At 38.1% G+C, this 26,198-nt stretch overlaps 1 protein-coding gene across 11 annotated transcripts in view; it reads left to right on the forward strand.

The window, feature by feature from the left end:
• LOC131067535 (meiotic recombination protein SPO11-1) overlaps window positions 1-26,198 on the forward strand; it is a 195,499-nt gene that overhangs the window by 119,988 nt on the left and 49,313 nt on the right. For 10 of the 11 annotated variants that reach the window (XR_009111829.2, XR_009359073.1, XR_009111831.2 and 7 more), the window contains 4 exons: window positions 3,807-3,854; window positions 3,952-4,010; window positions 4,085-4,116; window positions 4,234-4,339. Coding sequence is in view for 5 of the 11 variants with exons in the window: in XM_058002577.2 (XP_057858560.1) it covers window positions 3,807-3,854; window positions 3,952-4,010; window positions 4,085-4,116; window positions 4,234-4,339 (245 nt within the window). In the remaining 6 variants the exon portion in view is untranslated. The remainder of the gene's footprint in view (window positions 1-3,806; window positions 3,855-3,951; window positions 4,011-4,084; window positions 4,117-4,233; window positions 4,340-26,198) is intronic. The other variant, XM_058002579.2, reaches the window with a different exon arrangement.

Below are 26,198 nucleotides of genomic sequence, written 5' to 3' on the forward strand. Positions count from 1 at the left end.
TCAAGATGAAATTGTTACAAAAAACTCCCATGCCTTGATTTGTTGGTTTGATAGATCGTGTGTGCGAACAAGACTGACAAGGGAAGGGATAAATTGATGCAAAAATGGGCTCACAAGTGAATTTCGGGTTTTGGAGGACTGCATTACATGTGTGGAAAAACAAGAGCATTGACTTGCAATTGTGGAGAATGAACATGCAACTTCATATGTGTAATGGGAAAATACAAGTTTGCACTTGTAATTGGATCCTAGAGACTCATTTTCAAGTGTTGAGTGCATTTTGGACCAATTTCAGGTTTTGGAGGACTAATTACATGTGATAGGGTAGTACTTGCACACTTGCAATCGGGTTTCAAGAACCTGATTGCAAGTAAAGTATACATTTCCAATGGTGAAACATCGAAGACTTGCAAAATAGACATGAGCTTGCAAACGAATCAAGAATTTGCCTTTGATAATCGGAGTTCGAGATTTGATGGAAAGAAAACAAGTTTCATATACTTGGACACTACTTGCAATCGGGTTTATCAAACCCGAATGCAAGTAAACTTTGTTCGTAAACACCAAGGGAAAGACTTTAGGAAACCTGAGAACATTACAATAAAATGGCACTTTAAACGTTGCAAAACACTTGCAATCGGATCTTAGGCACCTGACTACAAGCAAACATCATAGTAAAGAATCTGCAGTCGGGTCTCAAAGAGTTGATTGCAATGACTTGTAATCATACTTCATAAATCCGATCATAGCTTGAAGGCAAATTGTGGGGAAAGATAACCATAAGCACTTGTAATCAGGTCTTAAGGATCCAATTGCAAGTGCTGAATAAGATTGCTAAGGGAAGAACAAGCTTGCAATCGGGCCTTGGAGACTTGATTGCAAGTAAAGATAACTTGCATGAAAATGTATATGCTCACACTTGCAATGCTGGACATAAAACCTAATTTTGCAAGTAAAGATAACTTGTAATGTGAGCAAAAAGTTCGTAGTTGCAGCGAGGTCAAAAAGTTCCTACTTGCAGTGACTGACCTGAAACTCGAAATTGCACAAAAAGCAAGCAAAATGAAGGCCAAAACTAACCAAAACTTGGACGACAATGAAAAACACACCCACTAATGATTTGGTATTGACAAATATGAGTTTTTCACCTCGTAAAACGTGCTTTAGGGACAAAAATTACAGATTTTGAGTAAAAATTCATAGGGATTGTCAATTTTTTGAAAATCCAAAAATTGGGACAATAGAATGGATACTTGAACAAGCAAATCACTAGAGCCTTCGACCAAGCCCAATCCTATTTCCATTTTGTTGCCAATCCCTCGCCCTCCCAACCCTCTCTTCTTCCACGTGTGTCCCTTCCTTATGTTGAGGGCATTTCCCACAAGATCTCAAAAATCCTTTTTGAAAGAGGTCTTCGTTGTGCTTTCAAACCCCTCTCCACCTTGAAGAATTATGTCCCCACCTTGAAGAAGAATGGCCTCCCCTTGAAAGACTCCATGGATGTCTTCTTAAAGTCAGGAGTCTACAAGATTAATTGCTCTTGTGGCACGCCATATATTGGCGAAATGGGCCGATTGTTCATTACTAGAATTAAAGAACATGGTGCCGTTATCAAGCATGAGCGTGTTCTCAAATCAGCTTTAGCGGAACACTCCTCTACCACCAAGCATCACATCTGTTTAGAGGACACTCAAATCTTATGTAAGGAGGACAACTTCTTTAAAAGGAAACTTAAAGAGGTTGTTGAAATCATTAATCATCCTTACAATCTTAATCGAGATGATGGGTTGAACCTTAGCATCTCTTGGCATCCTTTACTTTCTACCCTCAGGAGGCATCGTCGACCCCCTTCATGACCTCTCTTCGCCTTGTTTCCTTGCCTTTATTCTCCTTCCTCTCCTTCTTGGGTTCTTCATGCCCCCCGCCCCTCTTTTCTACCGCCCTCTCACCCCCTTGACACCTCTCCTCCTTTCTTGTGTTTCTCCTTCCCTTGTTTATATTTTGTTTTCGTTTGGTTTGTGTGAGTTACTTTCCTTTCCTTTGCTTTTCTTTTTTTTTTTGTTTTCTTGCATTGCTTTGAGTTATATTTTATTTTTACCCTCGTTCTTTGTGCCCTTTCTTTCTCTCCACCTCTTTTTACTCTTTGTCAGGTCTACAACTCATTTTCTTTCATCTCCTTGGTCTTCATGTTTATCCTGATGATGAATCATGGAGTGTGATTCAAAACGTTGTTAAAATTTGGCCTACACAATTGAATCCAGAAGCAATTATTGAATAACTAGGCACCTGATAAGCAAATGTAGAAATAGAAATCCATACACTGACCTTGTCGGCATTCCTCCCCAGAATTTCTAAAAATAGAAAGTATGGCCAATGAACATCTGAATGCACCAATAAACTCCCTACAAGGTCATTCACACTTCGGATAGGTTTTCTAACCATTGTATTAGCGTACGGGCACCAAGATTAATAGGCTAATCCTATCAAGAATGGAAGGCACAAAAAAGGGGACATTGCATAATTTACATTAGGCCATTTATTTTGTTTTATTTTTTGTTTTTTCCCTGCAAGTATTTATAAACATACTTTTAAATTACATCCAAAGGTCCCTTTTTGAATTAAATTTTGAATAAAGTATAAAAACTATTTTTTTAAGGTCATAGGATGTAAAATAATATGAAGTGATCAGGCCCACTTGAAATATTATTATTTTTATTTCGCTTGCTCTATTGTTTAGCTCAAGGGAAAGGGGATAGGCTAGTGGTCTTCTCCATGGATGTAATTCTGAAAAGGGTACCTAGATCTTCTTTTCATTTCCAACATTTCTCTATGATTTTCAAGTGAATGAATGAATTTCTTTAAGTACAATCACCAAGCACAAAAATCAGCACAATAGCTAATAGGGGGGAGAAGGTGGGATTAAAATTAAAATTTGAATTTTTAAAGTTTAAGGTTTAAATCCATGATTGTGGAAATGACTTCGGTCAAGTTTGCACCCATGGATTTGATCTAGGGTAATGAAAAATGAAACTAGGGATTGGGATCAATCTTTGGGATTAAGTGATAATAGGATTGGATTCCAAGAATTTTATGAGCCAAATTCATGCACGAATATGCAATTGTAAATCGGTTAATGCATTTAGTACATTGTAATTAACATGGGCTCATAACATTAGGGAAAAGGGGATGGGTATGCAATTTTCACCATTACAATTATTAATACATCCACATAGTTAAAATTGCAAATTGTATGGATATACATTGGCACACATCTACAGCTATTTGACAGTCATTGAGGTATATGACTACTATTATTGAGAAAGCGTTCTTGGGCCTAAGTTATATAGGCTACTACATATAGCTTTTAAAGAAGAGTAATGAAATTAGCCAAAAATCATTAAAACATGATTGTTTTTAATTTTACTTCCAGTATACCAATTAATCGCTGTGTTTTTTTATATTGGTGCTGTTATATAAAAAACTGAAATTGTAATAAAGGCATTAATCCAATATTTTAGTATTTTTTTGGCAATTGAATAGTCTTCTGAGATATCAACTAGTCATAAAGGTTTGAATGAGTAAAATGGTTTATTTTCATCAAATATTTAAGAGTATGTTCATAGAGTTTCTCTAGATTCTCTATGTAATGAATTAACATGGTGTACCATTATCTAGTTTTAGTAAATATATTATTCAAACTAATGCTTGTGAATTCTTATGTTTTTGTTAAGATAAGTACCTACACTTTATTATTTAATATAATGTAAAAGAAAAGTTTTGTTAGCTTTCCTGATGCCCTATTATAGATATTACAAGTCTCGCCAAGTACATTTTAGTTGTAGAGAAGGAAACAGGTAAAGCTCATTTGGCCATTGTTTGAAACATTTGATATGTGTTTATCTCCTATATTCCTATTGATTCCTAATGGATGATATTGGGTTCTTATTGTAGTATTTCAGAGATTGGCAAATGATGGTTTTTGTAAACAAAATCAGTGTATAGTTATCTCGGTAAGCAGTTAAAATTTTTTTTTATGAACAAGTTTTCATAGACATGGTATGCTAATGTAGTTTTTCCATAATAGGGAAGAGGTTATCCAGATGTGTCAACAAGGAGGTAAGAGTTATTATATTGTTTATTGTTTGAAGGCTATTAAAATGGTTAGTAGTGTTATTTATCTTTATTTTTTTACTTATGGACACATAATATTTTTATTAATAAATTTGTAATTAGGTTTTTGCGGCTTCTGATCAATGAGTTAAATGTTCCTTCTTTTGGCTTGATGGATTCTGATCCATATGGTTTTGATATTTTGACAACCTACCGTTTTGGTTCAATGGTAAGGAATTTAATGCATGCATATCCTTTTTGTTGTTTGCCAACCATATGCATATTGTTCTCTAGTTTGAAATTAAGGCTTGAAAACTAGTTTTGTTGTCTTTGGTCATGGCAAGCCTAATGACTTAAATACAAAGATACTGGTTTGAAAAGAAAATATAAATAAGTTTTCATATTCAATTCTTGTCTTCAAAATATTTTTTGGCACCCTTATCCTTGAGTGTAGTAGGCACAACCTTGAATTCAGTGCCTGAGTAACCTTGGTACTTTGCATGCCAACATTCTAGCTTTCATTTTTGAGCATGTTTCAAAAAACAGAGATTGATCTGCTGCAGTTGGATTGATAAACCCTATATAAAAATGTCTGATTATGGTTAACTACCATGGCAATTTATATTGTTACTGCCACCAATGGGCATTTTACGTTAAAGAGTCAATGATCCATAATAAGGTAGATATTGCACTCCTTGTTCTATCAACACAAATTTTTTGTACTGCAATCAATGAAAGATTAAAAGACTTGCTGTTCTAGAGCTGAAACTTGCATATGGCAGTCGTAAAGTCTTAGAAATGGAGGTCTCGTAGAAAAACAGCATTAAGGAAGATAATTATATGGTAAAAGAGTAAGCATGGTGTGAGAATGAAGTATAATAGGAAACTGTCCTGAAGAATTGTTATACCCAATCCACAGCTTGATTATCTTACAGAATCTCCTCCATCACTAAAATCAGATGTTTGTGTATTCAAAGTTAAAGTCAGGAATAGCGATTTCTTGTAAGGTCGCAGGTTGTTGTGTCAAGATCTTAAAAAACCAATTGTCAAATCTTTGAAGATTGTTCGTTGATTTTAATTCTCAGTTATCAATTTTAAATTTTCATTGATAATTATTTTGTCTCAAATGATTTTTAATTATTAAGATTTTCTTCAAAAGCTGCTGAAAGAGTTCATTTTTTCATAAAGAAAAAATAACGTCAGGATCAGCATATAAAGTCAGCAGTCAGCAAAAATAAGAGAGGTACCTAATTTAAGTCAGCAGTCCGCAAAGTTTGTTGGTGAACTTCCCCTTCCACCTCACGTAGTAGACACTCCTTTCCGTCAATGGGGAATTGACTTTATCAGAGAGATATGGGAAAGATTCAGTAATGGATACAAGTGGATTCTTGTAGCTATTTACTGCTTCACTAAGGGGGTTGAAGCAATTCCAACCCATAATGCAACATCTAAGGTGGTAGTAGATTCTTAATGAACAAGATAATAATTAGTTGGTGTCCCTATCAAGATTTTAGCTAACAATGCTCTGTGTTATAAATTTGGTATAGTTTGAATACACTCATCTCCTTATCATCCTCAAAGAAATGGACAAGCTGAATCAAACAATAAAAGCCTGATAAGAATTATAACAGAAACGTTATACTTAATCAAAATGGAGTGGGATGACAAGTTAAAGTATGCTATGTGGGCTGATCAGATAACCTTCAAGCATGCCATAGGGAGAAGCCCATTTGAGCTAGTGTATGGGATAGAAGCTAGGATGCAACTTAACATGGAATTACGTGTGTATCAGCTATTACATGATGTGGAGGAGTAGAGGGATGATGTTGTCTCTCAAAGGATAATGGAGTTAACGGAATTAGATGAACAATAAAAGTTTGAACTTGATAGAATGTTATTGCATAAACAAACAATGAAGAATTTGTATGATAAGAGAATGTCACTAAGGGACTTTAAGGTGGGTGATCTTGTTCTTTTATGGAATGCCAAGCCCGAAGACGAGAGAAAGAATAGAAAATTTGATTCATTGTGGCTTGGGTCATATGAACTAGCTGAGAAGTATGCAATAAATGTATACCATCTCATAAATTTGGATGGAGAACTCATGAAGATGCCCATGTATGATCAACATTTGGAGCATTACTTTTTGTATGTAATGAAGCTTTTTTGAATGAGTGAATCCAATGTTATATCTTTCATTGTTTTGTTTGTTGTTTCCGCAAGTAGTCTTGACTCTTGATATCTGCTAGTCATGATGGTATGTTGTTATTCCCATGTTAATGTTTTGATCCCCCTTTTTGGCCTACTTGGTGATTTTGTTTCTTATTGTGCCAATAAGTGCCACACCTCCCCAAATAGAGCATGTTGGGACTTAGCCTCACTTAGCCCATTTTTTTTCTTGAGTCCTCCTCCCTCAATGCACTTAATTTCATTTTTTGCCATCGCATATAATTGATCTGAGATATTTCTTGTGGGTTCCCATGAGTTGTTTTACCTAAGTTGTTTGTCATTGTTGTTCATGTGCCTATTCTTGTGTTAAATGTTGTTGGGATCTCCAAAATCCTAAGTTGGGTAGCTTTTTAGTTCGTTTTTGGTGCTTTTGTAGGATTTTCATGCCCATTTGCACTTGTTAGGTGTAGTTCTGTTGTGACCATTTCACACATCGCCCCATTAAAATGGGGACCCCCTCTTTTTTGCTTTTGTTTTGCCTGTTCTTCTCTCTGCTTTTAGGGTTTTGAGTGAGTGAGTGAGTTGTCTGGGCTAGGGCTAAGCCTTAGGGGGTTTCTTTTGGATATTTTCAAGCCGAGTCCAGTCAAATTTTGAAGGTTATTAAGCATCCTCCTGAAGATTGCGATTTTTGAAATAAGATGAGCCTGTTAGGAAGTCAGATATGTCTCAGGTTAGGTCTAGTCAGGGTTTTTTGAGGGAAAATTCAAATTTTGTCTAAGTGTTAGCATTTTGAAGATTAAATTGTACATTTTTGCCTAGGTAAATTTTGATCAAATTTTGGAGGCGAGATGATGCCTGAAACAGAGAAATCGCTCCTGTCCTTCACTGGAGGCTCAGGGCGAATTTCATTCTAAGTGCAATTTCTTGTTTTGGGAAGGCTTGCTAACTGGTTCCCGGCCTTGGAGATGACCTAACCCTGCCTGGTGAAATGATTGAAGATCTAAATTGTGGATATTTTAGCTTAGAAAGGTGAAATCGCTCCTGTCCCTCTCCCAGGGACCAAGGCGAAAATGTTTTTTAGTGCATTTTGGTCTCTGACTTTTTTAATTTGTTTTGTGCAGGGTCTACAGGGGAGATAATTGAACATGACTTGATGATTTTAAGGATTTTGGAGATTTGAAAATGATAAAATTTGAAGGTTTAGGAAGAATTCACCCCTGTCCTTCCCTGAATGACTAGGGCGATTTTCTTTATACATACCTTTTTGGACCTTTCTCGGACTTGAGCTCTTGTTCATGGCTTGTAAGAGGATGATATCTTCCCCAGCAAAGGATTTTCGAGATGAAAAGTGAAACGATTTGGCCTAGAGGGCAAAATTCGCCCCTGTCCCTCACTGAAGGACTGGAGCTTGAGTTTCAAAATTTGCATTATTCTTGCAAGATTAAAGTGATTTTACGATTTGAAGAGGCCAAGGGAAGTGTGTTCTGTCCGTTGAATATAACTTGAGTGGGCCACAAAGGAGGGAATCAACCCAAAAGACAACAATCGCTCCTGTACCTCACCAAAGAACCAGAGCGATTTTCTAACAAGGCAAATCTCTTGAAAAGGTAAGGCAAGTTTCGTATTTGAAATGAATGAAAGAGGGCGTAATTGGTCCATTGAAGATAATTTCGAAGGCTAGCAAAGCACAGGTAAGTTCATAATTGCAAAATCGCTCCTGTCCCTCCCCAGGGGACCAGGGCGAAAAACCTAAAGGACTATCTTTTCTCTCCAAATTGGGACGAACCTAGGCCAAGGCACAAGTTTGGAATGATACTTGAAGTGCTTCGGGGTGAAATGGAGTTGCAAGGACCACAAACTTCGACGACAATTGGCTAAAGCGCTCCTGTCCTTCACTGGAGGACCAGGGCGATTTTTATAAAACCAATAATTTCCCTCCAAAACCACGCCAAGACAAGGTGATGCAAGATGAGAAATGTCTTTTAAAAAATGGTGAACAAGGAATTGCTTCCAAAAATCGACAATCCTAGGCTCAAGGACAAAAATCGCTCCTGTCCTTCACTGGAGGACCAGGGCGAAAATCTTGGGAGAGTCTATTTTGCCTTGAAGGAACGAGTTAAGCATGCATAGAGTGGGCGAAGGAGATCGTTGCTTACCCCACAACATGAATTGGCAATTTGGAAGATAAAGATCAAGGACAAAAGACAAAAATTGCTCCTGTCCCTCACCAAGGGACCAGGGCGAAAATGTCCTAAGGTACGCTCCTCCTAAGGGATCGAGTAAATTAAACTCAAAGTTCCAAATGAAAATCCCATCTTGGACGCCAAGGAGGAGATTTTGAGCATGAAAGCAAGGAATGTGAGGCTTAAAATGAAAGAGCGCTCCTGTCCCTCTCCAAGGGACCAAAGCGAGGTTATTAACATTCATTGTTTTACCATGCTTAGGTACCACTATCCTCCCAATCGCATTAGATGCCGAATTCGCTAAAAACTTCAAAATATTTTAAAAATTTCAATTAAATTGGCATTTAATAAAAGCGCAAAGCATTTAATAATTAATTTTAAGCCTTGGAAAATCGTTTTTTTAATTTATTAATTAAGGCATTCGAAATTAATTATTATTAAATTAAAATTTAAAAGGAGAGCGCTTGAGGTATCATTTTCATTGCTTAATTAAGTCGGCCTTCTTCTTTTATTAATTTTTCGTTTATTTTGGCCTATTTTCACCAAGTCGGCCTATGGGAAAATGAAGTGGTGAGCGCCTATATAATAGGGGTGTGTTGAGCGATTTTAATCAATCATTCATTCATTGTATCAAGGGCGATTTGGAGAAGCAAGGAAGAAGTGCGAAATCTGGTTTAGCTGGAGCGAGTTGTCCTAAGTGTTGAAGACTAGAGGTGGTGGAATTGATGCTCGTGAGGGCTAGAAGAAGGCGCATTTTGCTAAAGGGAGGACTTCAATCTACATTTTGCCTAGCGAATTCTCCTTATTTGCATCGTTTTTTTAGAATTAATTCTCAAGTGGAGGTATGGTGGGATCATCCTAGTCCCAATGTTGAAATTTTTGAATTTCGAACTTCAAGTTTTTGAAAATTGCGTAGTTAATTAGGAAATGATAACTCAAAGATTTATCATGAAGTTTCCTAATTAAAAGCTTAAATCTTCCTTTCTACTCTATATTTCTACGTTGTAAAATATATTGCTCATTATGAAATGTTGTGTAGGTGTCAAGATGGCGACCCCAAAGGCAGGAGCATCCACTAGTCATCCAGCTCTCATGAAGGAAGATCAGAGGAATGAAGAATTGGAGACCAAGATCGTGTCAAAGTGGAGCAACATTGGAGATACCAACTTGGGAAACTTCAGTGTGAAGAAGTTTCGAGAGGTCCCTTACATTGGAAAGCCATCACCTGTCGCAAAGAGAATAATTGAAAGTGGCATCATCAAGGCGGTCGGTTTCCCTCCAGCGGTCCAGTGCCATGAGCTGATGATCGAGTGTGCCTGCCATTATGATCCACAATCAAGATCAATAGTGTCCAAGGAAGGGAACACTTTGGCTTGCCTTTCAGAAGAGGCTATAAGTGAGGCTCTCCATCTTCCAGAACATAAAGATATGATTTACAAAAGCTTAGAAGGAGCCCAGTCCATGTATGAAGATGATCCAGACACTTGCTTGAGCATCATCAATAAGAATTGGTTACTCAAAAGTCGTCCTCGCCTGAGCAAGATTCCCAACACACCACATAGGATCGACTTCCAGGAGGAATACAGAGATTTGATAACTTTACTCAATCGAGTTACAGGGGCTCCTCAAGCCTTCTATTTTGAGAAGTGGATGTTCGACTTCATCCAAGTGATAGTTCAAGGAAAAGGAACAATTCATTGGGCTAGAATTATTAGCCATTGCTTGGACGTGCAGTTAAGGAGACTGAAGGCTACCAAGTCATTCCACATGAGCTCATACATCATATATGCCTTGATCAGGAGTTTCGAATATGCAGGACTACCTCACAGAGGAGTGATCGGAAGAGGACCCGGGGAAGTCAGAGTTTGTGAATCTTATGTTCATTTGCATCATCCACCAGGAAGTGACTACAAGATAGTCAATGATACCTTCACGATGAACATCACCAGGATATTGCAAGGCGGGATTCACAATCGGTTATCCCAAGATGCACAAGAGCTTGTAAAGAGGTATGGTGCTTGGTTCATCCAATTCCAAAAGTTTACATATATTAGAGTTCATGGGTGTCCTTCACCTCCCTATATGTTGCCAAGATATCTGACAGACAGGATAGTGCTACTTGAGGTGACTAGGCAGTTGGCGGCTTATGCGAAGGCATTCAGACACAGGCATGGAAATGGAATTCATGTGCCTATCATACTAGGGAATTCAGTTGAGGTATGTCCTAATGCTTTAGCCTTGGATGATGCAGAAAGAGAATTGGCCTTATATTCATTTTCATTCTTTGCCTTGAGGGAGAATTTTGATCCTTATGGGTATATAGAAGAGACAGTTGGTAGAAAGTACAGGCATGAATGTCAGGTAGAAGACTTTTGGATGAATCTCTCAAGTGATCTAGAAGTAAAAAGAAAGATGCATTCCAGATTGCCTTTAGATTTCATCAGGAAATGCAAAGTTTACAGAGTGGCCGATCAAGCTCAGGACAGTGGCAGACATCTCCAATCATCTTATGACCGAGAAGACAAAGCAGTGAGGATAGATTGGAACGAGCTTGAGGTTTTGGACTTAAAAGCTTTGATGGCTCCAGTTTTGTCATATACTCGCAAATGGGTAGATATACAACATCAAAAGTTGAGAGATCAGAAAGTACCAATAACTTTTACTTTGGAGGAAAGGCCAAGAGAAGGAGGAGCAAGCGTAAGTGAAGGCAATCCTCATCCTAGAAGTGCAAGTGAAGGCAATCCTCATCCCAGAAGCGCAAGTGAAGGCAATCCTCATCCTAGAGGCGCGAAGAGGAAAGAAAGACCTGAGAAAAGGGAACCCTCCAAGAAGAAGCAACATGCCAATCAAGATCGCTCATCCGGTACATCTTCTCAACATGAAAAAAGGACGAGTCAGGTTGTAGGACAAGAGAAGAGGGTACCTGAAGTCGAGGAATCTATGGAATCAATGGTACAGAATGATAAACACGAAGAGGGGCAGGCATCTCAACGTTCATCAAGTCAATCTCCCCAAGTCAATGAGCTACATGAAGACAAGAATGATGATGAAGTGACATCTCCTCTCCGACAAGAAGAACCATTGCCTAAAGAGATACAAGTTAGAGAGACAAGATCCGCCATTCCAGATTGGTTGAAGGAGAGACTAACAAGGGTGATTGTGATCGAGGATGAAGATAATGTGATTGACTTAGAGAGCCTTGTAGGAAATTCTCAGGGAGTAACAGAGAGGAGGAAGGCCACCAAGATGTCCAAGATGATCAAAGATGAGACAGGATCCAGGAAATTGCAGATAGCTACACCAGCAGTGGACAAGTATGAAGGCGAAATCCTTGCAGAGGAGTATGATGTAGAAACATTTGAACTTGGTCCACTCACCGCTGAGCAGACATTGGATGAGGCAACCGATTCATTTGAGGCACTTAAAGACAAGCTTAAGGAAGAAATGGAAAAGAATAGAAAGCTTGAGCGAGAGGTCAGTGCTTGGAGAGGCTACTTTAGCCATCTCAATCAGCCCTTGGGACGTCAGGATCCAGCAGTGTCTCCCGTGCAAGTACTTCCCCTTGAATCAGTTGGCGAGGCAGAAAGAGTCAAGAGCTTGGTTCAGCTTATGAGCTCTTGGATTGACAAGTCCCATACAGTAGCCGTTGAATTCGCAACAAGAATGATGCAGACCATCCATCAAGCTATCCAGGTCCTTGAGATCATCCACAACCTAATGATAACAGTAGCCGCCTTTGCCCACACTAGAGATGTTATCATTCCTGTTCTACAAGTAATCAGGCAAACACCAAGGAAGATTCTAGCACAAGAAAAGATAATGGATGGAGGAGCTCATAATCTACTCCAGTGGTCAACTCTACTCCAGATGAAGGAAGTTCTTTTCGAAGACATCAGCACCAAATGCAATCAAGTTGAAGAGGTCATCCATCCAATTCAGGACAAGGTGTTTGGGGTGTTATGTTCTATTCTTGGCAGGAGGATTGAAGATGAGACAGATGTGGATCTTCAAGAGTTGGAAGAAAAGGTCAAGGTCATCTTTTGCAAAGATGAGAATGTTATTACAGATGAGCAAAGGGATCAAATGTTCGCCACTATGCTCCTGATTGAGAAAATCAAAGAACTCGAACCTGGATGGGATGCGGCTCTTCTCAAGGCCTTCGATCAAGTTATCCACTTAGAGGAACGAATGAGGAATCTTCCCGAGATTCCTATTGCTGAGATTGAAGGAATTGTGTCCAGATTCATTGCATATGCTAAGAAAGAGCATTGGAAAGGGAACAAGGTTCTAGAAGAGAGGTTGTTGTAGATGATGTGGCACCTTAATTATCATTGGTCTATGTTTCCTAGATTTTTGTGCCAATTAAATATTTGGCTATGCATTTAATATTGTTCAATAAAGGGGGAACTTTTTGTAAAAAACCCTAATTAGGGTTTAGGTGTCAGAATCTCAGCCGTTGATCTTCTTTTGATCTGGGTTGTTCATTGTAATTGAGGATGCTATATATACCCTCACTCATTTTCATTTTGTAATTAGAGATTAAAAGGAGAAATAGATATTAGAGTCAGATAGTTAGAAGTTATTTTGTAGCAAGATTGAGCATTGAAGAGAGAATTTCAAGCAATTGTTGTCTATTTTGGCTTTGAGATCAATAAAATATTGAAGTTATGGTGTTTTATTGCAATTCTTGTGGCTACTTTCATGGTTGCTTACTTTCTTGAATCATTCTTGGTTGAAGTAGTATTTAAATTTGAAGGACTAAGTGTTGAGCTTGATCTTTGGTGAGATTCACGTTCCAAACCACTAGCTTCTTGCTGATTGTAAGGACGCCTTGTGTGGTCAACTGGAGATATTTGGATTGCTTAAACCTTCAATCATTATTGAACTATTGATATGTACCTTCATGGTAGTGTCTATGATTCTTGATGAATTGAAAAATCATTAGTCACCTTAGAAGATCGCATCAATTTCAGTAGAGTTGTTATTCCTTGGCAACACTGAAATTGGTAGAGTCTTACCAAGTCTAGCCTACATTGAATCATTCTTAGGATTAGATTAGAATTCATCTCTTGCAAACCCTACCTTTTGATCTTTTTGAGAACTTGTTAGTTTTAGGAAATTTTGTTCCTACAATTCGGAAACGTAAGGCCCCTTGATGAAACAACATTCACAACGACCACTGGTGCTTATCCACACGTAGAGACCCTACATACAAGAACCTTGAAGTCATCCTGATTGATCCTTTTCCGCGATATCTTCAGCAATCAGAGGCTTTATTCAAGAGAGGATAAGGTACCCTTGGGTATTTTATTCTGTGTTTGATTGTGTACAAAATACACGTCAACAAGTTCACCTTTGTTCTCTTGCACAAGTGCATTTCACCGTCAAAATCAAGCAAGTTTTTAGCTCACCTTGATTTCCCCGCAACCTCTTCTTGCAAGATATCACTATCTAACTGCAGTTCCCTTTTGCGAAACTTCACTACCAATATACATTTCAACTTCACTTTAGCATTGTTTTCTTGCAAACCAATCAAGAACCTTCCGACCACTCTTGGAATGTTATTAATGAACCTTTGAACTGCTTTGACTAGCAGAATTGAATTTTCAATAGTATTTAGTCGAGGTGAGGATGGATTTGACATGGACATGACTAATTTGTGTGTGGTGGAATGTTTTGGCATTATTGTGTTCGGTGAAATCGTTGGGGCATTGATTGTATTTAATGGTGTCCACTGTTTTTCTCGATCCTTTCAAATATTCTCATCCATACTTTCAATCTGTTGCATTGGAAATACTGTGCATGATGGGCTTGCATTTATAAGTTGTTTCTTTGGTACAAATGGACCTTTGAGCTAGTTCCTCAGATTGATTTGTGACACAATTTTTGGAGATTTGTTCTTGCTCTTGCCTTGTCATCCTTTGTTTCATACAATTGATGATGGCCCTCTCCTCTAGCTGACTAGCTCGCATTTTTGCTGCTGCCTATGGAGTTGTTTATGTTAGTTTTTTTTCCTTCACATGGGGTTTGGTTTTTAGAATTTTCGAGTGATCGTAGTGAAAGAATATCTAGGGTTTCAACTTCTGTAATTCTATTCACCATTGGAACTTCTCTTTAAGTTGTAAGAGTTACATTTTGTAGTGGATGTATGTAACTGCATGTCTCCTTGGCTAATTGGCATTTTAGAGACTTTCAGGGCATGGAAGTGTGACAAACTCTCTTCTTTGTAAACTTTTTATAGCATAGTTGTTGGTTTGTGTAGTATCCCTTGTCCAATCTGATGTAAAATTTTGCCCTTTTTGGCTCAAGGAATAATGTCAACAATTCACATATAATCTTCTAGCTTGCATGTTATTGACACCAAGGCACATGAAACACTTGCAAAGACTTCTATAATATCTAAACTACGAAGCTGAATGCATAAATGACTTCTTTTTGATCTTTTCAATGCATATATATGATTTTTCAAATGAAAAATGTGCACCTACAGCCAAGAGACATTTTCACAAACACTTGGCATGCAAACTACTATCATTATGAATATGGACATATCTACAAGTAATGGCCTGCAACTTATTTCTCCTTTATTATATGCAATCACCAAATACAATAAACATAGAGATGCCTTGACTCTTGACTTACATTCATTAAACAACTTCAATGATATGTCTGATTAAAGACATTTACAACAGCAAGTTCCCATTATGATCAATGCACTACTAAATACATGAAAACCTGGTAGGAGAAGTCGCCTTAGAGAGAGGATAAATCTGCAATGTAGCTCCACTGAAAGTGGCCTCCTCAAGTACCTAAATCGTGGCCTTTCTGCTGCTGCCCCTGTTCTGATTGCTTCAGACAGTAAATAAATAAATACCCGCTTCTACGCCACCTTTCAAGCATAAAAAAGCATCATTGGCTTCTCCCAAAGTGAGCACTCCAGCCTAGGGGTGAAATCGTGCCCATTGTTGATGCAATGTCCAAAATCATGGCTCTTATAAACTGAGTTGAATAACTAGAAATGTCTGATAAATAAATCAGATTGCTCAAGATGGATATCCAGCTCTCTAGCACAAATCGATTGGAGCATAAACCCCCCCAATTATTGTCTCAATCCTAATCACGAAGTCTGCAAGTAAATTTGGCCCTTGGCCAGAAATTTAGCCCTAGTTGAACTCTTGAGGTAGAGCGCACAACCAGCGATGATTCAGAAGATATTTCACAACCTCAAAATTGCATTACCAATTGAGAGTTTTACGTTCCCAATTGCTGAAGATAAACTGTAGAAACCCTTGGCTCCACAAGCTATCAAACAAAGAAGCTGTCAAAACATTCCATCCCAAAACAATGAGCCTCCTCCCCTATTTATTCTTTTTCCTCCTCTTGAAGTCAGCCATCTAGAATCTTCTAACAAATCATTAATAATAAAATTTTATATTTGCACTTTATGTCATTTAATTTCCTCCTTGACTAGGCGCTCAATAATTGATTAAAACATGGCCCCATTTTAATGATGAATATGACCCTTTCTTTTAATAACTTATAATATAACATTAAATGGCCTCATAATAAAATTTATTAATAAAGTTTTCACTTTATTAATAATCAAATAAGCATAACTCCATGATTAATCAATATTTCTTCATTTTGTCTGCACTGGGGAGTTGACCATTTTGTCCTCTGTCCAGCCCATTGACTTACTAAAAATAAAAAGGGTCCCTCTTGATCGACTCCTGAATTACTATAAATAGTAAGTATATGAAATTGAGCCAAAACGTAGTCCAATCTGAGTCAAACGAAGACCAAACTGGAACATATTGAATTCTGGAGAAAACAAGAACCTGCATTAACCAAGTCTTTACCTTAGAAGACCCTCTATCCACAATTATTAGCCTACGAAGGTCAGAAAGATAGGCCAATCACTCAAGAACATGAACGAACTAAAAAGGGGACATTACACTCCGCCCTCCCTTAAATTGCTTGTCCCCAAGCAATCTCCATTGCTCACAAAAAACTCGCCAAAGGAGCACTCCACCTGGGTCCTAAGGAAAGAACTGAGTAATGTCCGTGACATAACCAACTAAGTCCTGCAACACCAACACCAATAGTACTGACAATACCAACCAAACCAAATCAATCCTAGCCATAGGTGTCATCGGAGCATAAACCTCATAAGGAAGCAACTCGGGGTGCTGACAAAGTTTGCTTCCCAACTCTGCGCAAAGCAAGTTGTCATCAACACTGTCAAGCACATGCGCCACTAAACTATGCATTTGAAATACGTCATGTACATGAGGATCAAATGTAAAACTCTACACACTCCTCACTATGTACACCTCAGAAAACTTTGCGAGTCTCGTCTAAAATCCCGATGCATTGCTAGGATCCCAAACACCACGATCAATGCTCACCTCAGGACTGGGGTCGTGAAAGTGATCAACATCTATCTCGAAGAGTGGATTATCACATGACCAAGTAGCGTCTGTCTCAAACAAGGGATTGTTCACAAACTGAACAACACCTCCGTGCTGATCCAAATCATACCACTCTCTGTACCCCTAGAGTCATGAGCAAATGGGAACTCCTCCTAAATGATCTTATGCTCTATCTTCCTGCTCTCCTGTTTACAAAGAGAAATAGAATGCAAGCTCCCATCTACAATTCCCCTCAACACTCCCTGTTATTCAACTCAAATTTCATTTCAAATTTTGGTACATTGAGGGTAAATTTTCTAATATCTTGGAGTCATTTCATACCCAATACTATGTCCATTGCACCCATGTTGATCACATAGAAGTTATCCTATAACTCATAATCATTCAACTGTAAGGTGATATTACCTATCCACCTGGTGCATTAGAGGGTATATCCATCGGCGACTCTAACTCTAAATCCATTGAAGTCCTTTGTTTGAAGTCTAAATTTGGACACAAATCCCTCATCGATAAAATTATACGTTGCTCCAGTGTCAAGCAATGCAATGTTGTCCATTGACTAATCCCCTGAATTTGAATGAAATCTCATCCTGTACATTAGCAAATAATATTATAGGAGATAGATTCCCATCAAGCCCAAACTCTGTAGAAGTTTTTCCACCCTGTTCATCTCCTGAAGTAGTTGGCTGATCCAAAGTTTCAGGATCGAAATCCTCATAATACGCCCACATTATACGATTTGCTCTACCGTTAGGCCTCAAAGGGCAGTCGTGCTCTTTGTTGTAAGGCTCCTTGCACTAGAAACACAATTTCTTTTTACTTAACTCCTCCCGTGTCTCCTCATCCAACATGGTCGCTAATTTCTTTTTCTTATCAGCAGATTGCTGAGGACTCTCATTGCTGGTGGAAAGAACATCTTTATGCGAACTCTTGTTTTTTGGGGCTGCGAACTCCATACTTCTATCCGTCTTCATTGCCTCCTGTAATGATGGTGAGTCAAAAGCTTGTATCCACCCTCACAAAGGCTCCAATAAGCCCTCAATGAAGAGCACAACTAATCTTTGCTCTAAAAAGTTGGGAACCATAACTAATAACCGCTGAAAATCTCCAATGTTATTGTCCAAACTCCCAACCTGTTTAAGTTGAGCAAGATCTTTGAAATAAGATTCTGAATCGTTCTTATCAAAACGCTCAATCAACCGATCAACAAACTCCTGATATGAAGTGATGAGGTTATGCTGCAAGGTAACCATTCCATTATGCCACCAATCATTAGCCATTCCATCAAGATGCAATGTAGCAAATTTGATTGCATCTCCTTATGTCATAGGCCGTAAATGGAAATAGGTCTCCAACTTATGTATCCATGACCGTGCTGTGACCTTTCCACTTCCATCAAACAATGGTAGGGTCAATTTACTGGTAGCATAATCCAGATCCCTGTTCTGATTTCATGGCCTCCTGTCTTGCCTAGCATGCTCCATCTTTTGAGTCAAGGACCTGTCAAAATTCAAATGTTCTCTTACATCAGGGGGTAATAAGCTCCACTCATCATGCACTGTCATGACATTGTCCACAAACATAGCATCATCATTTTCCCCTACACCTCCTTCTTCTGGCTCATCCCTCACAAAATTAGGTCTAGTAGGTCGATCAACCTCATGAGTAGGGCTTCTACAAGCCCTGGGAATTCCAACCACATTCCTATTATCCTCTTGCTCATGATTTTGCCTCCTAGGATTAGCTAACTATTGTATAGCTCCGTGAGTTGTTGCAATCTATCTGCTATACATTGTTGTCTATCCTGTGAACCTCTCATGGTTTCCCTAACTTCTCTGGCTTCATCTTGTGGTGGAGTATTGTCTCTTCTGTCACCCAAACCTGCAACCTATTTTGAAGGTCTTGAGGATGCCCCCCGGTGAACACCAATCAAACTAGAAGTTGTTTCCCCTTCGGGTATCTGTGGTGGATGCCAATTTTTCCTGGATTCCCTGTAATAATACCTTCTCTTTGTCATTCGGCTGCATTAACAATTTGATTCAACCCCACGGGATGGCAGGGGACCACTCTAATACCACTGTAGTATCCCTTGTCCAATCTGATGTAAAATTTTGCCCTTTTGGCTCACGGAATAATGTCAAACAATTCACATATAATCTTCTAGCTTGCTGGACTGAGTTATCAGTCTGATATAAATGCGTGTTATTGACACCAAGGCACATGAAATGCTTGCAAAGACTTCTATAAATTTCTAAAATATGAAGGTCAATGCATAAATGACTTCTTTTTGATCTTTCCAATGCATATATATAATTTTTCAAATGAAAAATGTGCACCTACAGCCAAGAGACATTTTCACAAACACTTGGCATGCAAACTACTATCATTATGAACATGGACGTATCATCAAGTAATGGCCTGCAACTTATTCCTCCTTTATTATATGCAATCACCAAATACAATAAACATATAGATGCCTTGACTCTTGACTTACATTCATTAAACAACTTCAATGATATGTCTGATTAAAGACGTCTACAACAACAAGTTCCCTATATGATCAATGCACTACTAAATACATGAAAACCTCGTAGGAGAAGTCGCCTTAAAGAGAGGATAAATCTGCAATGCACCTCCACTGAAAATGACCTCCTGAAGTGCCCAAATCGTGGCCTTTTTGCTGCCGCCCCTATTCTGATTGCTTCAGACAGTAAATAAATAAATACCAGCTTCTACACCACCTTTCAAGCATAAAAAAACATCGTTGGCCTCTCCCAAAGTGAGTGCTCCAACCTAGGGGTGAAATCGATGCCCAATGTTGATGCAATGTGCAAAAACGTGGCTCTTATAAACTGATTTGAATAACTAGAAATGTCTGATAAATAAATCAGATTGCTCAAGATGGATATCCAGCTCTCTAGCACAAATCGATTGGAGCATAAACCCCCCCAATTATTGTCTCTATTCGAATCACCGAGTGTGCAAGTAAATTTGGCCCTTGGCCAGAAATTTAGCCCAAGTTGAACTTCTGAGGTAGAGCCCATAACCAGCGATAATTCGGAAGATATTTTACAACCTCAAAATCGCATTACCAATTGAGAGTTTTTCGTTTCCAATGGCTGAAGATAAACTACGGAAACCCTTTGCTCCACAAGCTATCAAGCAAAGAAGTTGTCAAAACATTCCATCCCAAAACAATGAGCCTCCTCCTCTATATATTCTTTTTCCTCCTCTTGAAGTCAGCCATCTAGAATCTTCTAACTAATCATTAAGAAAATTTTTATATTTGCACTTTGTCATTTAATTTCCTCCTTGGCTAGGTGCTCAATAATTAATTAAAACATGGCCCCATTTTAATGATGAATATGACCCTTTCTTTTAATGACTTATAATATAACATTAAATGGCCTCATAATAAAATTTATTAATAAAGCTATCACTTTATTAATAATCAAATAAGCATAACTCCATGATTAATCAACATTTCTTCATTCATTCTGCACGTGGGAGTTGACCATTTTATCCTTTGCCCAACCTACTGACTTACTAAAAATAGAAAGGGTCCCTCTTGATCGATTCTTGACTTACTATAAATAGTAAGTATATGAAATTGAGCCAAAACGAAGTCCAGTCTGAGCCAAACGAAGACCAAACTGGAACATACTGAATTCTAGAGAAAACAAGAACCTCCATTATCCAAGCCTCTACCTCAGAAGACCCTCTATCCACAATTATTAGCCTACGAAGGTCAGAAAGATAGGCTAATCACTCAAGAACAGGGACGAACTAAAAAGGGGATATTACAGTTTGATTATATTATATATTTGAAGACTGTTGCAACACTCCAATTTATTGCATTATTTTAGATGCAAGAGTCTTTTGTCTACTATGAATGAATGCCTACAAGTTTAGAGAAGGATCACTATGTAAATGTTGTTTATATACATCATATCTTTGCTATTATTTTTTGTGTGTCACTTGTTTTGGTTGAATGCTACTTTGCAACCCAATAAGACACCAATGCCATCCAATTACACTAAAATCATAAATGTAATTGGATGGCATTGGTAAGAAACACTACTCTTAACCTATTTTCGTAAGTTTTTCTTGTAGGCTTTTTGGTGTTGGTACATAGAAAATAAGATAAATAATTAAATCAAAAGGGTAGCTTTGATTAATATTTTAATTGACAGCTTATGTTTAATTATTTTAAAAGGTTTTTTAAGTGTTGCTATAGTTAAGGTGTTGAAAAGTGGTCATAAGGACAGTTTATATTATTTTATTAAGAAATAATGCTTTTTCCAATAAAGCATAGAAAAAGCAAAAGGCCCTTTTTTGAAAAAGGATTACTATTGGATTTTCATTGTTTGGTTTGAGAATGAACTTTGTTCTTCTTACCTAAGGACAAAAACCCTTAAATAAATCTAGTTCTGGAGAAGAAAACTCTCTTAGCTGGGCTATGTCATTTCACTCTAGAATCACCATTGTGCTGAACGTTATAGATTGAATTTCAGATTCAAAGTGTATTTAGTTGTGGTTTGTGGTTTTCAGTTTTTTTGGTTTGCAGATTGGGGTTTTGTGTGGATTCAATGTGCGTGATTTATATATTCTAGAAAATAAAAAATAATACTGCAGTGTGGAAATATGATTTTATGTGTAGCGGTTTGTGCTGTGTGAAATATATATAATGCTTTTGCAAAGCATAAGATTTCTGGTTTTTAATATGAAAGACTAGCTGTTAGAAAAATTAAAAAATTAATAGTTTGGGTTGGAAATAATAGCCATTTATCAGTTGATTGATTCAAGTACAACACTTGTGTTTGAAAGAACTGTTGTCATTGATGTGAAAGGTCTACTGAAGAAAATCAAAACTATAGAAAATAAGAGTTTAAATTGTTTATTTATGATGGCTGACATCCACATTAGTATCCAAGACAAACTTATAATTCTGGCTGACCTCCCATGTTTGGCAACCTAGACAAGATTTAATTTAATATTTTATTCTTGGCCGACCTCAACTTTGGGGAATTAAATTTCAAAATAATTGGTTTTTTATTTGAACCAACCCCATAGTGTTTTGGCACCCAAAGTTTGGAGGGAAATTAAATTAAATAAAATTCTAATTGCTTGTCAACCTAGCGATGTTTAGCACCCAATTTGGAGGGAGATTTAAATTAAAAAATAAATATTTATCTGAGTCTTCGTCTATCTAATTTGAGGAGGCATATCCATTGGTGAAAGGTTGCATTTTGAGGGATATAAATAGAGGTCACTTGGAGTTCATTTCTCAAGCAATTCAATGAAGATCATTCTCACTAATAGCAAACTTATAGCAGATTTTAAGGGTGAATTGGAGCAAATCTAAGTGCAGATATAGAGCAGACTTTAAAAGCGAATTGGAGCAGCCCGAAGAGCAGATGTTTGAGGCAAGCTAAGAGCAGATTTTATAGCACATTTTCATGTAAGTCACAAGTAGAAATATAGCAGAAGTTTTTCATGTTTTGAAGAAGCAATATTCAAGGTTGGTGCCTCTCTACATAGAAGAGATTGGTGTCTTGTTGGTGTACGTTTTATCATATACCAAGCATTAGAGTAAGATACCCAAAGGTATTCTATCCTCTCCTGAAAAATCACCGCTTATCATATGGCGATTCCAAGGTCTATATGTGCGAACAAGTGACTTTCGTGGGATAGCTACTTGGGTACTGTATGCTGAAAATCTCAAGGGGGACTTACGTTTACAAATGTCTTTCAAGCCTCTGGACTTGAATAAATTTATCAATTTCAGGCTCTTTTGTTTTTGTTTTTTGGATTTTCCGAGATTTAGGCTTTCAAAAAGGGGAAAAGGGGTAGGTTAAGAAAGCTGATCTAAACCTACGAATTCTGGAGACGGTATTAACTAGGTGTTCTTGGGAAACCACACTTTGCTTTGCCACACTAAGGACAACTACACAAAGCGGGTGCAATCTTCAATGGGTTGTGCTTGTGATCGAAGTTTTGGCATACACAGAAGATAGGCTCGGACTAACTTTGCACAATGAAATGGAAATAATTCATTCACCAAAAGTATGAGCGAAGATACACCATTAATTAATACTTATCAAATCCTTCATTCAACTCTAACAACTTTGAAAGCAAATCTAAATTAACTTCTAATTAACTTGTTGAAGAAATTGAAACCATGATAATCACTCAAATAACACAGATTACAAAGCCTTAAGAGAAAACGCACATGCAATGTATTATTCGAAAAATGACCTTCACGCAACAATATATCAAAAACCTCACACTCTCCAAATGAGAGGAGGTAGCCTTATATAGTTTTCTAGAAAACAATGAACGACCGAGATCAAACAGTGATCAAGGGCCCAGATTGAAAGCTACAAAACCCTAATTAGGGTTTCCCAAAACTAACTACCTCTCAACCAATAAGAAAATTACATTTGGGGACACTTGTCCTTCTTGCTAAATATGAACCAACAATGAAAATAGAAGGTTGTTGCATTGTGAAGTGTGCCTTTCTAGAAGTTTCTAGATAAGTTAGTTTCATTGAACCTGGACATGCTGACTCGAAACAATCTGATTGGTTGGCAGATGACGAGGCGCCACCTCAGCGTGTTGGATGTCTTTCTTGAATTCTCCAATTTGTGTGAAGAAATTGTCTAAGAATGGAAATTTATCTCTTCTTGTCAACATCTTATTCTGACTGGGAGCTTGTTTTTTTTTTAATTTCTTCAGGAGATGAAAAAGTTGTATGGATGAAATTCTTCAAGAATTCTGGAATTCTTCTCATCAAGTCTAAGGACTTTTCTTTCTTGATGCCTTGAGATTCTTTCAAGTGCCTTGAATTCGGAGAAGAATTCCTCTAGGCCTTCGCCATAATAGCTCTTCCCATACTTAGCCAAATTTTGGCCATCTTCATGCTCGGACGAACCTCGCTTGTGGAACTGTCTTCAATTCTGAATGTGGCCTGAAACTCCATTCGTGTTTTCTATGATGACCCTGCCTTCAGCTGCCAATTTATGTTGGGCGGGGGGAGAGTAAAATGCTTTGGATAACTCCTCACAAATATGAATTGATGTGATCTTAAAGTTCATCTTTTTCACACATTCATCGCGTTCGGCCATCATCCAAAACCTGCAAAACCAAAAGAAAATAAATTAGAATCCTTATTTTGAGCATAAACTTTGAAGGTTTGATGGCAAAGGGTGCTTTGGTTCTCCACTTCCTCAACACTTTTAGCTTTCAACAAGCTTCGAACACTCCGATTTCAAGGTTCGGGAATGAAATTTGTCTTTGATTACTCCTATCATCTTCAAATTTTCAGAAAATATGTGGATTTTCTCTTCAAAACAGTCAAGATTCTCCTTCAATCTGCGTGTGAACTTGTGAAAAATGTTGGAGATGTCAGACTTAAACTTAAAATCTCCTTCAAAAACCCTTTTAACCTGCACAAAACCTCTTAGAAACTCTCTCCACTTGCTATCCAAAACTCGAACTTCATACGAGAAAATGAAAGAATGAAATGCATTTGCAGTGAAGTCAAATTATCAATAAGAAACACAGAGGATCTCTTCGAAAATTTGTTTCTATTAACATTTCAGTCCTTCGAATCCTTAAAGAATGTTTCTATTTGGTCTTTTGTTAAACTGTCATCTCTTATCTAGTTCGAACTCTTCATCTTGCAACTTTCTATTTTGATTTTCAGTCCCTAGTTCGAACTTATTTGCAATATATTCTTGTTTCAAAACATTGTATTTTGATTCCTAGTTCGAATTCTATGAAGATTTGCTGACATCACTTGAAGAATATTCCCTTTTTTAAACTTAGTCAGCAATCTTTGACTTGTTTTGACCCCAATCACAAGCAGGGCAGACTTTTTTGAGTTTGTTTCAACTTCTAACTGAGATAGGGCGGACTTTGGAGGGATCAAGCACCATCCACCTGCTACTTCCTTCTCCCTATGGCGGACTTTAATTAGGTTGTGATCAATCATTAATCACCTTGGGCGGAGTTCTTCACACTTAGGAGCCTTTCATTTGCAGCATGGGGCGGACTTGACAGCACTTAGGAACTTTGTTCTGGCAGCATAACCAGGGTGGACTCTGTTGAAGATAGGCACCATTACTATGCTACTTTCATTCGTCTTGGGCGAACTTTATCACTTCCTTGCACCATATCTCATGATAGAGTTGGGTTGCTTGACATTATGCACCAAGAGGGTAGACTTTTTGAGAGTTAGGCACCATCTTCTTATGCTTGGGGTCTTAATCATAGGCAAACTTTCTTGATCATTGCAATCTTTACTTGCAGCAGGGCGGACTTTCTTTGACTTGTTAATCCTCGAATTTTGTTACTTCCCTCACTTCTTGGGCGGACTTTGAGATACTTAAGCACCATTACCAAGGGCGGACTTTGCTTGATCTTTCTTCATGATAGGGCAGACTGTGAGATACTTAGGCACTGCTGATTGCAAAGGAGGGTGAACTTTTTCACTTCTTTCCTTCTTGCACATGGCGGACTTTGTGAGTCTCCCTCTCCATGATGCGGCGGACTTTACCAAATCTAAGAACCATGGAGGGCGGACTTTTTCACTTCCTTGCACTAAGGAGGGCAAACTCTGTTGAAGTTAGGCACCATCACTCATTACCTTGGGTGGAGTTTGCTTATGTCCTAAGGCGGACTTGATTCACTCATGATCTTAGGAGGGCGGGCTTTCTTGCTTCCTTGCACCATGTCTATGACCTCCAAACACTTAGAAACTTCCTTCAACTTTGACAAGGCGGACTTCATGCCTTTTATTCATCAATGCAAACTAGTCCTAGGCGGACTTTCCTTGCCTTATGCACTTGGTCTTCAAATCTCCCTCAAGGCGGACTTGGTTAGACTTATGCACCATTTACTTGCTTCTTATCTCACCTTAGGGCGGACTTTAAGAAGGTTTAGAAACCTTGGAGAGCGGACTTCATTAGCTTCGTGCCACTTTGCTTGGGCGGACTTTTTGGAGTTCATGACACTTATAGTTCATCTTGGGTAGACTTTATCAAACATGTGCACTTTGGAGGGCGGACTTTTTCACTCATGCTCCAATGCTATCAAGAGTAGGGCAGACTTTGTGAAGCTTGAGGTACCATTGCAATTGCACCTTGGGCGGACTTTTTCCAAACATGTGCACTTAGGAGGGCAGACTTTGGAGTTCTTGACATAACATTCAACACCAAACACGATTAGCCAGACTTAGAGAAATACTTGGAAAACTTCAAAATTTGATAACTTCTTCAATTTTAGCCAGATTAACATGATA

This window comes from Cryptomeria japonica, chromosome 10 (assembly GCF_030272615.1).
Source record: "Cryptomeria japonica chromosome 10, Sugi_1.0, whole genome shotgun sequence".
NCBI lineage: Eukaryota > Viridiplantae > Streptophyta > Pinopsida > Cupressales > Cupressaceae > Cryptomeria > Cryptomeria japonica.